This window comes from Fundulus heteroclitus, chromosome 17 (genome assembly GCF_011125445.2).
Source record: "Fundulus heteroclitus isolate FHET01 chromosome 17, MU-UCD_Fhet_4.1, whole genome shotgun sequence".
Taxonomy (NCBI): Eukaryota; Metazoa; Chordata; class Actinopteri; order Cyprinodontiformes; family Fundulidae; genus Fundulus; species Fundulus heteroclitus.
Genome location: NC_046377.1, coordinates 20,558,886 through 20,574,222, shown reverse-complemented (window position 1 = coordinate 20,574,222; position 15,337 = coordinate 20,558,886). Strand labels below are relative to the sequence as shown.

General features: G+C 40.5%; 1 protein-coding gene and 1 long non-coding RNA gene across 2 annotated transcripts in view; one reads left to right on the top strand and one right to left on the bottom strand.

The window, feature by feature from the left end:
- LOC110366728 overlaps positions 1–15,337 on the bottom strand; it is a 66,298-nt gene that overhangs the window by 29,100 nt on the left and 21,861 nt on the right. The gene's annotated exons all lie outside the window — the stretch shown is intronic.
- Positions 10,436–14,993, top strand: kcna1b (potassium voltage-gated channel, shaker-related subfamily, member 1b). The gene is made up of 2 exons (XM_012850559.3): positions 10,436–11,235; positions 11,535–14,993. The coding sequence occupies exon 2, from the start codon at positions 11,719–11,721 to the stop codon at positions 13,207–13,209; it is 1,491 nt and encodes a 496-aa protein (XP_012706013.1). The 5' UTR covers positions 10,436–11,235; positions 11,535–11,718; the 3' UTR covers positions 13,210–14,993.

Sequence of the window (15,337 nt, the reverse complement as noted above, 5' to 3'; positions counted from 1 at the left end):
AACAAACTTTGAATCGAGGATGAGAGCAGTAGAAGCACGTAAAGTTAGCACTAATTTTTAAAGGGAGCTAAGACTGCTGTGAAGTGACGCTCTAGGTCACATGACTCATTCAGAGCCTAATACGACCCAAGTTTTTGAAAAAACGCAGCCTGCACTGAGCATTGGTATGTGGCAAGTGCTGTATAGTGACCTGAAAAATAATTTATTATAGCTCCAATTATGCTAAAACTTGGGTCAAAACTTACATAGTCAAAGTCCAAACTTTGACTAGGCTACTCTCAGCCACTCACAGCTGAACTTCCAGGTGTGCTTGAGCTAATTTTCTTTCTGAATAACCTTGAGCTCAAGGTAACAAAATAATGGCCAGGCTCTGTCCTTCAGGGTTTTTTGGTGAAGAGCACAACTTGTTTCAATGGATTACGGCAAATCATCCAGGTCCCAAAGCAACCAACCGACCCCTGCCAAAGGCCATAGTATCCAGATGATCTGGTTTATTGTCACCTGTCTTTAGTGACACCTGTATGGTGTTTAAATATCCGCCGCCGACCTTCGACTGTGAGCCGTTTTCTCTCTCCTGAAGCAACATCGGCTCCTTGTTCTCCTTCCGCATCTTTTATCAGGTTAATATTTCACATCCCACCATCAGATTTTTCTCCCATCACCTTCTGCACGCTTTCCCGCTCGGCCTCCTGGGGCTTTCCTGAGTAGAGCCAAAGAGCGAGGAGATGACGGAGTGAGGAGGACAAGATGATGGCAGCGGAGACGAGGAGGAGGGGGGTGAGGAAGAGGAAAAAAATAACAGCTTAATGACTGTGTTCCCCCTGATTCAATGATTCAGGCACGAGGCAGGAGATGACAGGGCTGCGTGTTGCCACGAGGGATGCCTCGCCGGTTTGCATGTAGCAGAAGCAGCCCCCACCTCCTCCTCCTCCTCCTCCTCCTCCTCCTCCACTCCTCTGCTCATGTGAAGGAGAACAGCCCAAACCATCACAAGACAACACTGGAAACACTGGAATCAAAGACCTAACAATCATGTAGTTTTCTGTTAATTAGTCTGGGGCTTATCAGAGTAATTACTCAGACTGAACGTTTAATACAGCAAAGCAAGAAATCAAAAAGCAACTATTACATAATAAATCCAAACCAAAAATAATAAATATACTAATTTGTTAGCAATAACATTTCAAGTCAACATATATTGTTTATTCTGAAATCAGCCTGTAATTCTATAATTCATTTGGCTTTTATTAAATGACAGGTGACAAGTTTTACCCTGAAATCTGAAGAGTATTAAATAAAATTATTTAGTCACGTATAATAACCCACAAAATACATTTCCGGACAAGCCAACTAACTTAATGTTAAAATGGCACCAAGTGGAAGCAGGTACAAAGAGAATAGAAGAGGTCCAAGAATAAAGCCTTTGGGTACCCCGCCACCCCCAAGGAAGATCAGCAGAAGAAGACTTACAACTTTAACACAAATTAAAAAAAAAACTTGATGCTGTGCTTTGGCAAAATTTAAACCCTGTTTGAAAAATTTAAAGATATAATTTTCCACAAGAAAGGAGCTAAAGTTATGTATTTCCAAAACTGCTCCGATAAAATGTACCCTAGAAAACAGCCTGAAATGTGTCAGGACAGAGTAATCAAAGCCAGATTTTTATAGCCATGGTTGCACAGCTGCATGTTCGAAACCGCCTTGAACAATATCAGAAGGTAAACTACTATTTATGAGTTCAAAATGTAAGGACCATGTAAAGGGAGATGTTTTTTGAGGAACTGAGGAGGAACAACAAAAGAAGAGCCTGATAGCTTCATGATAGATACAAGCTTTCCTCCATAGGAAAGGAAAACTGGCTCAAAATGGTCAACCAAAGCCACACAAGGTTTTAAAACCTTGTGTGGCCTTTCATACCTCTTACTGGGGCTATAAGAGGCAGAGGTATCAGAAAAAGATTTAGATATGGAAGCTTTCGAGGGTTTTTGATTATGGCAACTATTTGTCAGAGAAACCTGCGACCCATCTTTTTTCTACCCTAGCCTGCACTCCAGTCCAATGGCACCAGTATAATTATTCAACCAAGGATTCTTGTGAATATTTTGACACATTTAAACATTTATGGTAAATGGCCTAATCAATTGTTGAGGACCCCAAGGCGCTTCACACTATATTCAGTCATTCACCGACTCACTCAATGACTGATGGTGGTGAGTTACATTGTAACCAAGGGTGCCCTTGGGCAGACTGACAGAAAAGAAGCTGCCAGACAATAAGCGCCACTGGGCCCTCTGACCACTGCCAGCAGGCAACCCGCCTGTTACAGGAGAAACACCCTAGCCGCTTTGCCAATGTCGCCTATTATGAATGGATACCCCTAATTATTAAATGTCCTAAAGTTTTATGTTTTATTTACATTAAAAAGTTCTATAGTTCATCAAATTGTATCAAGCGATACATTTACGACTGAGCTTAAAGGGACAGTGTGTAACTAATTTGCCTTTAAATTAGCAAAAATCAAGTATTGCATTTATAAATACATATTCTGGCAAAGTTTAATAACATCACATAAAAAAAAGGAAAGCGTTCCCATAACTTAGAATTAGTAGTTTATAAATACATAGGTGATGGTGCACCCACTAGGAGGTGGGTTTTCTGAGGCCGAAAGGGGACAAACTGTCAGCCATACGTGTTTTCTCTATCTGAGGACCACCCATACCTCTGCCCAGCGAGAGGGAAGAGAGAGCAACCAAGAAAAAAAAAATAATTGGGAGAAAACGAGAGTCTATATTGGCGTAGCTATTATTACCATGTGTAGTAGAGATCATGGCCAAGCACGATGACTGAAGTCACCCATTTGCACAAATTGTTGCCTGTTACTTAGATAACTTTTCATCCAGTGCAGGACTACTCCCCAGATGCCATAGCGCTTCAATCTCTTAATTGATATTTCATGATTTATTGTGTCAAAAGCTTTTTTGAGATCAATAAATACATCAACTGCAGATTTCTTATTATCTAAGGCGCTGGTGACTTCCTCTATCAATTCAATGACTGCCATTGCTGTCGATCTTTGTGATCTGAATCCATATTGACTTTCAGAAAGCACTTTATGTTTATTAAACAATGTATCTAATCTACCCAAATAATTTCTCCAAAATTTTGGAAAACTGTGGAAGCAAAATCAATATCATCTATCAGTCTGTAAAGGGTTCCAAAGCATTTTCTAAGGACTAAATCTGCTGTAAAACAAAGACAACATCCTATAAAAATTACAAAATGACAAACATGGTAATTGCTTTGCTGCTTCAGGACCTGGATTGCCAAATTGATGGAGAAATGAATACTGCTCTTTACCAGAAAGTCCCCAACAAAATCTGGCAGTTTGTTACCTTCAAACCAAGAGCACTCATAAAACAAAACGTTTTGGAGCGGCATGACCTTAAGCAGCTCAATCCTGCCAAAATTCATCCACGGCGAAACTCAGTGACAGTTATCCAAAACGCTTGATGGAAGTTGTTGCTGCAAAAGGGGGCATATGACTGTGTGTGGCACTTCACATCAACCTGAGAATACAATCCCTTATGTTGGAACATGGTGATTGCGACATCATGATGTGGGGATGGTCTTCTTCAGCTGGAACAGAGAAACTGGGCAGACTTGATGGAAACATGCATGGATCTAAATTGAGGATAAACCTCAAGCAGGGCAATAGCCCCAAACATACAACCAGAGCTATAATGGATGGATTTAATCCAAAGCATATTCATCTGATAGAAAAATCCAACTATATTTAAAGGGTAGGGCTTGAAAGTTAATGCCCACAGATGATCTCCAGCTGAAGGAAGCGCCGGTATAATGCATAGAAGAACGAGCAAAAAGCTTCGGTGTCTACGTCTGCAAAGCTGGTAGAGATAGACCAGAAAAGACCTGGAGCTGCAGCTGCAGCAACAGGTGTTTATACAATGTATTACCCCAGGAGAGCTGAATACACATGCACACCACACTTTTGGAGGTAAAAAAAATATTTTCTCACTACTTTCTAATTACACACTACTTTGTGTTGGTCTATCATAAAATCCCAACTAAATATATAGATCTATATAGATCATGGCTGAAACATGACAAAATGTGAAAATGTTTAAGGGTGTATGAATAAAGGGCACTGTAATTACAGCTTCTGTACACCCAAATCAAATGATCTTCTTTCTACTCACTTGCTGGTTCACTAAAAAGGTTACCTTGAAAGTATAGCTTGTGTAAATGTAAATGGCTAATGTGCTATTTTTGATATCTTCCAATCAGTGCCTTCCAGGAGAGCAATCTGTGGCCTGGAGGAGCTCAAAGGTTAGCTGAACCTTTGCCGGGGCAGTCAGGAGACGATGCTCTCCAGTGCTTACATTAAAGTTTCCGTTTGCTTTGAGGAGGGATTTTAGGCATCCATCTTACGTTTCAGCGCTGGTAAAGAAGCAGCTGTAACCCGACACTTGGCGGGTTAAAGCAGCAGAAGCCTCTCTTTTGTAGAGCAGCGACCTGACCGGATCATCTGACAGGAGATGAAACGGTCCGGATGAAGTCATGGTGTTCATCTGTGCGACCCGTGAACATGTGTGTCCAACAATTTGTCAGGTTCTCCTCCACCACCTTGTCGAGTTTTCACGTTTTCATGCTTCCCTTCACAGCTGCGTGTGGGCAGGTGCTGTACAGCTGCTCTAATCCCTGGTGTTGAGAAATTATCGGCATCAGCTGTGACTCCCCTCCAACTACAAGCTCGGCGTAGACTTCATACATTTTAGTACGTCTTGTTGAGAAAACCAGGACATAAACGAGATAAACACCTCAGCAAAAACACCAATTATGACACAGACAGACACTTGGAGGAAAACAAAATCATGCAAAAATAATTCAAATGAATGCATACATAATAAGGATGCAAAGCAGGAACCAAGACCCAATGAACAAGTAAAAATGTACCTCAATTAATTAGAAAATGACTGAAGTTAATTTATCCAATAATAATATTAATGATCTTTATTTGTCAATGCAACATACATTCCAAAGAAATGTGTCATCTGCATTTAACCCACTCTGAGGGAGCAGCAGGCTGCCACTGTGTGGCGCCCGGGGAGCATTCTGGGGCTCAGGGTCTTGCTCTGGGACCCAGAGTGGCAGTCTGTGGGATGTGAACCAGCAAACTTGCACCCTGCTCTAACCACTAGGCCATCCAACCCCCACATGAATTATTATTTCAGTAATTCTAACCAAAACTTGCTTTCTATTTTGCTTTGATAGCGCCGTTCAGTTTGTCTGCATTGTTGGTTCTGGTATAGGGCTGCACAATATCAGAACGTTTTGCAATGGTGACAATATTGGTAAATATTGGGATGATGATATCAGCGGTAATATCTCCCCATTTTCTTCTTTCCTCCCTTTCTCATTTGTGCTTTTATCACTCTGAGAACATTTTGGAAGATGTCATTAGTCTCAGGTGTGAACATCTACGGCTGCACGTCTCTGTCCAAATGGCTAATCATCATCATCATTATTTTTGCTTTGATAGATTGAAGCATCCCGGAAAAAATCCCAAACCAGGACCTTAAAACCTGAATACCTGCCAAACTGTTATTTTTGTGCACGTTTACATTCCAAGTCTAAACAGTCCTTTGCGATATGCATAATGCATGTAATAAAATAACATATCGGCGATATTTTGTGCAGACCTACTATGGTGTCTCTCGTTGTTCTCTTGACGATCCTCCATAAATATCTGTGTGGTTGAGGTCAAGATTAAACCCCATATTGGTACTTTTGGCAGTGTGGACATTTGCCAAGTCAGCATCTCAATTCATTAAGCTTGTCACAACAGAAGGAAGCATTAAGTGCTCAAAAAATTCAAGAAGCCAAAAAAGGATTATTGAGCCATTTCTAAGGCAAAACACACTTTTTCCAGGCATGACCAACCAAACTAAAGTACTGAAGGAGCCCATCTGTAACTCATTAAGGAGGTCACAGATGAACCCTGAAGCTCTGCAGGCCTCAGTTATTTTTCAATTATTGATTGAAAAATAAAGTCTAAATAAATGTTTAAACTGACTTAATTCCAATTTAAACATTGTGATGTGACCCTAAATACGTAATTCACGCCTGTAAATCCTTCAGCGTGGCTGAATTCAACAATTCTGCGAAGTGGAGTGGGCCAACATTTCTTTAGAGGCATGTAAAAGACTTGTTTCCAGTTCCTGGAAACAATCGGTGGCTGCTGTTGTCGCCAAGAGTGGGACAATAACTTTGTCACATATTCTACATATCACTCCACACTGACACAGAAGTAGGAACAGTTGGACGTCTGAGCGCAACATATCCCTCCTCATGCTGCCCCTGCTTGAATAGTCTTCCAGGATGCTGTAATTTCTCCTGGGCAGACGTTTGTCCCACCGGCACTCTGCAAATTTAGTTTTCAGGAATGCTGTGGGAGCAGCCGCGCGGCAGAAGCTCAGCCAGCTGTCGGACACTCGGGAGTGACGAACGCTGGAAGTCTGAATATAGAGCGGTCACCTTTTATCCTTGGACAAGGACATGCTGAACATTCCCCTCGATCAGCCGCACAGCTGATATTTTATTACACTCTGTTCTCTCAGGGCAAAACCTTTTTAGTTTCACTGATAAACGTGAATAAAATCAACCAGTCTGCATCACAAAAGTCCTTTTAAAACCTTTGGTCAATGGAGAGGTGGAGCTCTGGCACAGCCCTGATAACAAAATAGTTTTCCACGTTTATTTTGCTTATTGCTTTAATTTCACTGTAAAGAGCACAAGAATGTATACTAAAAATGTAAAAAGGAAATTAGACCAAAAATAACAAGATCTCTGGAAACAGTATCAACTTTGTTTATAATCACATCATAAAATTCTTGTTTTATCCCTACATCTGACAACAACAGTGCTATTTTTAAAATGGATTTAAGCTTACTGGTCATTTCTTTGCTTTTTTTTTAACCTATTTTTGATAAAAAGTTTTCCCCGCCATCCATTCCGTCTGTCTTAGTTCATTATATCCGAGGGGCATTTGTGGAGTGACACTCTCCAGCACCCCCTGGAGGAGGTGTTCCCAAGCAACAAGGTATACACCTCCCTCTAGTAGAGCGTTCTGGGTCTGCCCCAGAGTGTCCTCCTAGAAATGAGACAAACTTCCAAATGGAGGAGGATCCATCCAGATAAGATCAACCACCTCAGGTTTCGGTGAGGAGGAGCAGCAGCTTTACTGGGAGCTCTCCCGAAATGATGGAGCCCCTAAAGTGAATCCATCCATCCAACGCAAGAAGCTCATTTAACCATGATCCGTATGTCCTAACCATAGCTGAGGGTTGGTATGTAGATGGAGCAGTAAATCCAAAGCTTTAACTTCAAACTTAGTCCTTTCTTCATCACAACAGACCAGAGTAACATCCCCATTCTTGCCCCATCCTGCAGCCACCTCTTCTTCCGAATGCTTTATCTCCCATTTATCAGCACAGGTTCATCATCAGACCCCAAAGCTCGCAGATATGTCCATACACGAGTGTTCAATTATATTACAAATGACACTAAATTATGACTCGGCAGTAAAGAACAATCAGGAAGGAAATTATGTCCATTAAAGGGGATTTTAAAATCCTAAGATGTCAATTTTCTGAAATCTTATTAAAATTATATATTATTATTTTTATCACTTTAGACATGTCAGTCTTTTAAACACCCCTTCTGCCTGAAATATTTAAATCAAACATTGTATCCTGGTCGTCGTAACACTTTAAAGGCTAGTATATTTAATAAGCTGCATAAAACTACTTAAATAATTTCCATAATTACATTAAAAGGAGTGTTTGATTATCATCAGGCTCTGATGATTGACAACAACCATAGTTTTGATGCATTAGTAGTATTATTTTACATGTTCACATTGAAAAAACAGTTTCCAAGAACCTGCTTAAAAATGGATTTTACTTTTAAACAATCAACACATTACTTATTAAATATGAAAAATAACAAAATTAATGTTTTATAGTCCTGAGCTCTCCTGGCTACTTACAAGTCCTAACTGATCCTCATCTAGTCAGCGAGTGCACCCTTTATCAGACAGTTGTTCAATTAAAAATTATACATCTTCAAATTTCAGATTTATATTAATTAACTAATTAATTAACTTAGCAGATTTGAGATGGTGAACAGATTCAGAATTAGCTTTATTTACCAGGTATGTGTACACATACAAGGAATTTTACTCTGGATTGTACAATGCTCACGATGTGCTTACTTATACAATAACACAGTAGCACAATAATGCAGTTAAAAAAAAAAAAATCAAACAGCATAAAAATCAACAGTCTGCAGTAAAGAGAACATATATCGACACCCTATGAACAAGGCAGACAGCCTAAGACAATATTGCAATGGTACAATGAGCGCAACGATACAAACGATGCAGGAGTAAATATTATTTCCATTGTTATTATGTACATGTCGAAGATGGGAGCAATGTACAGGGGAGCATACACATACAAACATACATGTCCACAGTGTGATGAGTGCAGAAAATGGGAATGCTGGAATAAATGAGTACAACATGCGGTGTTATGTACATGTATGTACAGTCCATTGATTAGAGGCACAATTACTGGGTTATTGCAAAGGAGTATTTTTTATTTTATTTTTTTACACTGAGTCAGTCAGCTGTTTAGTAGAGAAATTGCTTGTGGGAAGATAATCTGACCCAATCTGTATAATATGATTGAACTTGACTTTGTAAAGTGCCTTGAGATGACATGTTTCATGATTTGGCGCTATATAAATAAAATTGAATTGAATTGAATTGAAGAAGCTTTTCTCACTAGATGTTGGTTTGGCATACTGTGCTCTGTAGTGCCTACCAGAAAGAAGTTGTAACACACACACACACACACACACACACACACACACACACACACACACACACACACACACACACACACACACACACACACACACACACACACACACACACAATTCAATTGTAGAATATTCTTATATTTAAGTTTGTAGTTTATGTAACCCATTGGTTAATAATAAATAGGTCAGTTGTTCTCATATTGAACATTGTTTTCTGTTTGAATAATTCACTTGATCAAGCCTTTTTCTAACATTAAACGCTACAAAATAAGTAATAAAAGTATATATAATTCCTGCTGATATCGTTATAGGGTCAATATCGGTATCAGCCAATACTGAAAGCTACAATATCGGTATCGTATCGAAGGTGAAAAAAGTTGTATCACGACCCCCCTAGTGGTGGTAGTGTGATAGTCAGGGTTTGTTTTGCTGCCCCAGGACCTGGAAGACTTGCTGAAACCATTAATTTTACTCTGTACCAAACGAAAAAAAGAAAAAGGAGAAAGTTCGGTCATCTGTTTGTGACCTCAAGCTAAAACCAAGTTGGGTTCTGTAGCAGGACAATGATCCAAAACACAACAGCAAGTCCACATCTGAATGGCTGAAGAAAAACAAAATTAAGACTTTGGAGTGGCCTAGTCAAAGTCCTGAACTGAATCCTATCGCGGTGCTATGAGGTGACCTTAAAAAGGTTGTTCGTGCTTAAAATCCTTCCAATGTGGCTGAATTACAACAATTCTGCAAAGATGAGTCAGGCTAAAGTTCCTCCACAGTGCTGGAAACAACTCACTACAAGTTGTCGCAGACGCTTGAATGCAGTTGTTGCTGCTAAGGAAGGCCCAACCAGTTATTAGGTTTAGTGGGTGATCACTTTGTCACACAGGTCCGTGTATGTTTGGATTTTCTCTCTGTTAATAATAAACATCTTCATTTATAAACTGGATTTTGTGTTTACTTGTGTTATCTTTGACTAATATGTAAAATTGTTTAATGTTCTGAAAAACTTAAGTGTGACAAATATGCCAAAAAATAAGTAAATCAGGAAGAGAGGCCAACACTTTTTTACACCACTGTATATCAATCTTTATAGTCACACTTTCAATATTTCAATGCTTATTTTTTCACAGATGTTTTTTAAACAATGAAAAATTTAATCTAAGTAAATGAAGAGATTTCATTTATTTTCTTTAATTCTCAGAACAGGAAAAAAATCTGCCTAGGCAGAGACCTGGTATATATTATTTTAATATATAAGTTAAAGAAAAATTTAAATTGTTTATCTCTTGGCCGGACTGAGCCCCCGGCATAACAACCCCTCTGTTTCAGACCACTGCAGCAGACTCCATACCTGATCTTAATGATTTAATCGTAATAACACACACACAGAGGGTTGCATATTATATATATATATATATATATATATATATATATATATATATATATATATATATATATATATATATATATATATATATATATATATATATATATATATATATATGATTTCTGGCAGACCTGCAGAGCTTGTTCTGACACACTCCTGGGTCAGAACTGAAGCCCAGTTGGCAGGTTCTCCATGTCAGATCTGGACTGTTTGACAGCTGCAGGAGAGTCACGTTGTGCACCGAGCGCCCCTCGGTGTTTTCCTCACCGGGCTCCCAGCAGGAGAACTTTCCCCGACAGGAGTCGTGCGGCTGTTTCTGCTGACATCTAGCCGCTACTGTAGCTCTCTCTCTGTGTGCTGTACAGTGTGTCTGCATTGCGTCGAATCCTCACCCCCTCCTCCTCCTGTTTTCTCTCGCTCCCTCCTTCCCTGCTCCACTCACTTCTCTTTCCTCTCCTCATGAAATCCTGCAATATGCTCCCAAATTAACGGACACATATCGAGTCTCTGCAGCGGGATCCTCTGCCTCGTTTTCCCTCCTCTCCTCCTTTCCTTCATCTGATTTTTTTTAAGCCCTTTTCTCTTGATGCAGCAAAGTCCGGTCCTTCCCGTCAGAATGTGAGCTTCATCCAGCTCATTATTCCTCCTCTCCCTCCTCCTCCTCCTTGTTTTCCAGTATGATTTTAAGAAATAGCCAGTCGAGATTTTTGCTGCTGCATTCAGAGCCATCAGAAACCTCCTCCTCTTCCTCCTCCTCCTCCTCCTCCTGCGGGCTTTACCGACTGACGCTGAAAACCAACACCAAGAGGATACGGATGTTGACCAAGACAACATAGTCTATTAATATTTCAGAGACACTGTAAAGAGATATCTGCTGGTATTAAAGCCAGAGTTGAGGTGGGCGGCTGGAGAGGACGACCAGTTCCATCTGCTGCTCTCCAACTCAGGTACGTTTCATCTCTGATGTCCATCACTCAGAGGAGATTTTATTGCTCCGTTTGATGTATGTGTAAACGCTTGCTTGAGTGGGAAGCTGTTGGATGAGTGAGAACTGTAGGTGCAGAGAGAGGCAGTGCAGCAGGGCTGCAAACTTCAACACTGGTGTATGCGGTAAAATCCAGAAGATGATACACACGCTTGTGGAGGTGCTGCTTCCTTCTGGAGAGAGGCTCATGTTGAGAAATATCTGTGAGCGAGTTTTTGCCTTTTCTGAGGACACTGGGTGTTATTTTCCACTCTGTTCCAGGTGTCAGGAGAGGCACTGCTGAGGGAACGTTCAGTTCAGAGACGATGGAGACAGTGAAGATGATGATGGTGATAGGGAGGGAGGCTCTGCACATCTCCTGGCATCTGTAGGAGCCTCTCCACTCCAACCTGCTCCCACCACCTACGCACCGCTTCCCCTTCCTGCCCACCACCCACCAGGAAGGATGACTGTGGTGTCCACAGAAAACATGGACGATACCTCCACCCTGCCGGGCCACCCACAGGACCCCTACCCGCTCGACGACGACCACAATGATCACGACTGCTGTGAGCGGGTGGTCATCAACATCTCTGGGCTGCGCTTTGAGACCCAGCTGAAGACCCTCGCCCAGTTCCCTGACACGCTGCTCGGGAACCCGAAGAAGAGGATGCGCTACTTTGACCCTTTAAGAAACGAGTATTTCTTTGATCGGAACCGCCCAAGTTTTGATGCCATCTTGTATTATTACCAGTCCGGAGGACGGTTGCGGAGGCCAGTAAATGTCCCACTGGACATGTTCTCAGAGGAGATAAAGTTTTACGAACTTGGTGCAGAGGCTATGGAGAAGTTTAGGGAGGACGAGGGATTTATTCGAGAAGAGGAGCGGCCTTTGCCAGAGAAGGAGTTCCAGCGGCAGATTTGGCTCCTCTTTGAGCATCCAGAGAGCTCGGGGCCAGCCCGGGGGATTGCCATTGTCTCAGTGATGGTCATTCTTATTTCAATAGTCATATTTTGTTTGGAGACTTTACCGGAGCTAAAGGAGGACCCCAATGACCGCATACACCAGGTGGGCAACACCACCATGTTTTACAAAGCAAACATCCTGACAGATCCCTTCTTTTTGGTGGAGACACTCTGCATCATCTGGTTTTCCTTTGAACTAATAGTCCGCTTCTTTGCTTGCCCAAGCAAAGCAGCATTCTTTAAGAACATGATGAACACTATTGATATTGTGGCTATAATCCCGTACTTCATCACTCTTGGCACAGAGCTAGCTGACGACCAAGGCAACAGGGAGGGAAGGGGAGGAGGTGAACAGGCCACATCTTTAGCCATTCTCAGGGTGATCCGTCTGGTGAGGGTATTCAGGATATTTAAACTATCCCGACACTCCAAAGGGCTCCAGATTCTGGGGCAAACTCTCAAGGCAAGCATGAGGGAGCTGGGGTTGCTCATTTTCTTCCTCTTCATTGGTGTGATTTTATTTTCCAGTGCTGTTTACTTTGCTGAAGCTGAGGAAAAGGAGTCATTCTTCACCAGCATCCCGGATGCTTTCTGGTGGGCTGTGGTGTCTATGACCACCGTTGGCTATGGGGACATGTATCCTGTGACCATCGGAGGGAAAATTGTTGGATCGCTTTGCGCCATAGCTGGGGTGTTGACCATCGCACTGCCCGTACCAGTCATCGTGTCCAACTTCAACTACTTCTACCACCGGGAGACAGAGGGTGAGGAGCAAGCTCAGCTGCTCAACATCAGCAACCAGAACTTGGCATCAGAAACCAACTCAAGCCGCCGCACTTCTTCTGTGGTCAGCAAGTCAGAGTACATGGAGATAGATGAGGACTTGAACAACAGCATTGATAACTTTAGGGAAGCAAACCTTAGAACTGCCAACTGCACTGCCCCCAGCCAGAACTGTGTGAACAGGGGGAAGCTGCTCACCGATGTGTGAGGCAGCACCTGACACACTGCTGTACATATTGTAGAAATATCTGGATGCTTTAACTCTATAGGTGCATTTTACTCTCTTTTTTTAAACATTATTCTTTCAAAACAGACTTTAATACACTCATAGTGAAGCGATACCAAGCAGATCGTGGCACAAAGTTAGGTTAAATATTTGTATCCATTCCAAAAATTTTTTTATAAGTTTCACTGCCAGTTTTACTTATCATATTTAATCACTTTGGACCAGGTGTCTTTATCCCGGACAAGCCCCCAATAGTATTACCTGGCTTCAAGAGTTTAAAACTCAGTTTTCTACTTTAAACAAATGTCAGATGTATGTTACAAAATATAAGGGGTTACTCCATCAATTTAACATTTTTGATCTGTTTGACTCATTATTGTTAAGTATACCAGACAATACCCAATCATGTTTTTGAAAATCAATAATTAATGTTCTCCAATCAGCACCATAAAATAAAAGGGGTTACACTACTCATTTTAGATGTTAAGCTCAACTATCCTGGTCCAGAGGAATGTTGTTGTATTTTTCTCCCCTTCAAACCAGCCCCTAATGATGTCATGTCCTGGGCCCTCTACAAAACCCTACTGTAGTTTTCATATTCCAACACATTGTTATAATGAATTGTCAGAATTACAGGGGTTATTCCAGGATAAAATAAGACAGAGACAAGATTTGGCATCTTGGAGAAAACTACAAATAGATACTATAATGTCAATATTTTGGAAAGTTATTGTTTTAATATTCTACCATATGAACTCTGGTATATCTTATACAATTAAGGAGGTGCCACTGCTTACTTCAGACTCCAAATTGTATTCCTTTTAGCCATTAGGACATCTTGTAATTGCTAAATGTCTTACTTTGTCGTCATTTTGTATCCTTGACGAGCCTCAATCATTTACAAGGCACTGCAGTATAGTCATGAACTGACAGATTGATTTTCTTAAAGAGGTTGGTTAAAATTTTTAACAACCTCAGAGATGTGCATTAGGTTTAAAAAGGCTTTGAATTTGAACGGTGGACAAGGCCCAAATAATTTTAAGCTGACCTCAATACTGTAAAAAAATGTATTTAATATTGAATTTAAACATCACATGCACTTCATACAATTAAGCAAGTTTGCAATGTCAATGTTTGACATCAAGCTTTATTCCTTTTTGTCTCAAGGCATGTTTCACATCCTAGAGGTCCTATTTTTGTATACCGAACAAACTGCCAACAACTTTATAACCCAGTTCCAGGAGTGTTTGACATTTACTGAGTTTTCTAAGTGTAACCCATGCATTGTCAGACAGCAGTCTGAAAATGTTGTTACTTATTGATTTACATTTTACCTTTAATATGTCAAATGTTTTTACACTATCAGTCTTAGACATCCAGCTATTTAGTTTTGGTGCAGAGGCATGTTTAAAGTACAAGGAGAATTGTAGAAAAGACCCCAATGATGTTAAAACCCCATCTGAAGAGCTTCAAATTTGCTTTAGAAATATAAAAACATATCTCAAACTTGGGAAATGCAAAATGGAAACATTATGAACAAAATTATGAACAAATACCCACCACTTTGCAGGCATTACTTATAATCCACATCCTGAGAGCCCATCTGCCAATCAAAAGCCATACTGCTCTCTGCCATGGCTTAAAAACATGTTTTAATATGATAAAAAAAATATATATATTACAAATAGGTGCATGTTTTAAAGATAGAGGAGCATGATTCAGTTGCTCGCTGGGAAATATAACGTTCTTGTGACATTCCCATTAATGAAAAACAGGGGTATTTCAGTCTATGTTGACTTAGTGGTATTATAAGTGATTGATTGCTAATCAATCACTTTTTATCCCTGATCGTGCAATACTAAATTGATGGAGTGCCTCTTTTAAAACATGCAAAGATCTGCTGTATTTGGACCATAACTTTAAACCTATTTACTGCAACAATTCACTGCCATCTCTTTTTTATTAAGACATTTATTGGTTTATAATGTTTTAAATGCTCCAGCTTTTAAGAGCTGAGTAGCACAAATCCAACATTTGTGAAAAGAAATCTGGTTTATTTAGATTATTGAAGCACTTTATATTGACTTGAAAACACATTAATCATTTAGGA

Coding starts and splice junctions, on each gene's coding strand:
- kcna1b (XM_012850559.3), top strand. CDS start 11,719: ATGACTGTGGTGTCCACAGAAAACATGGACGATACCTCCACCCTGCCG.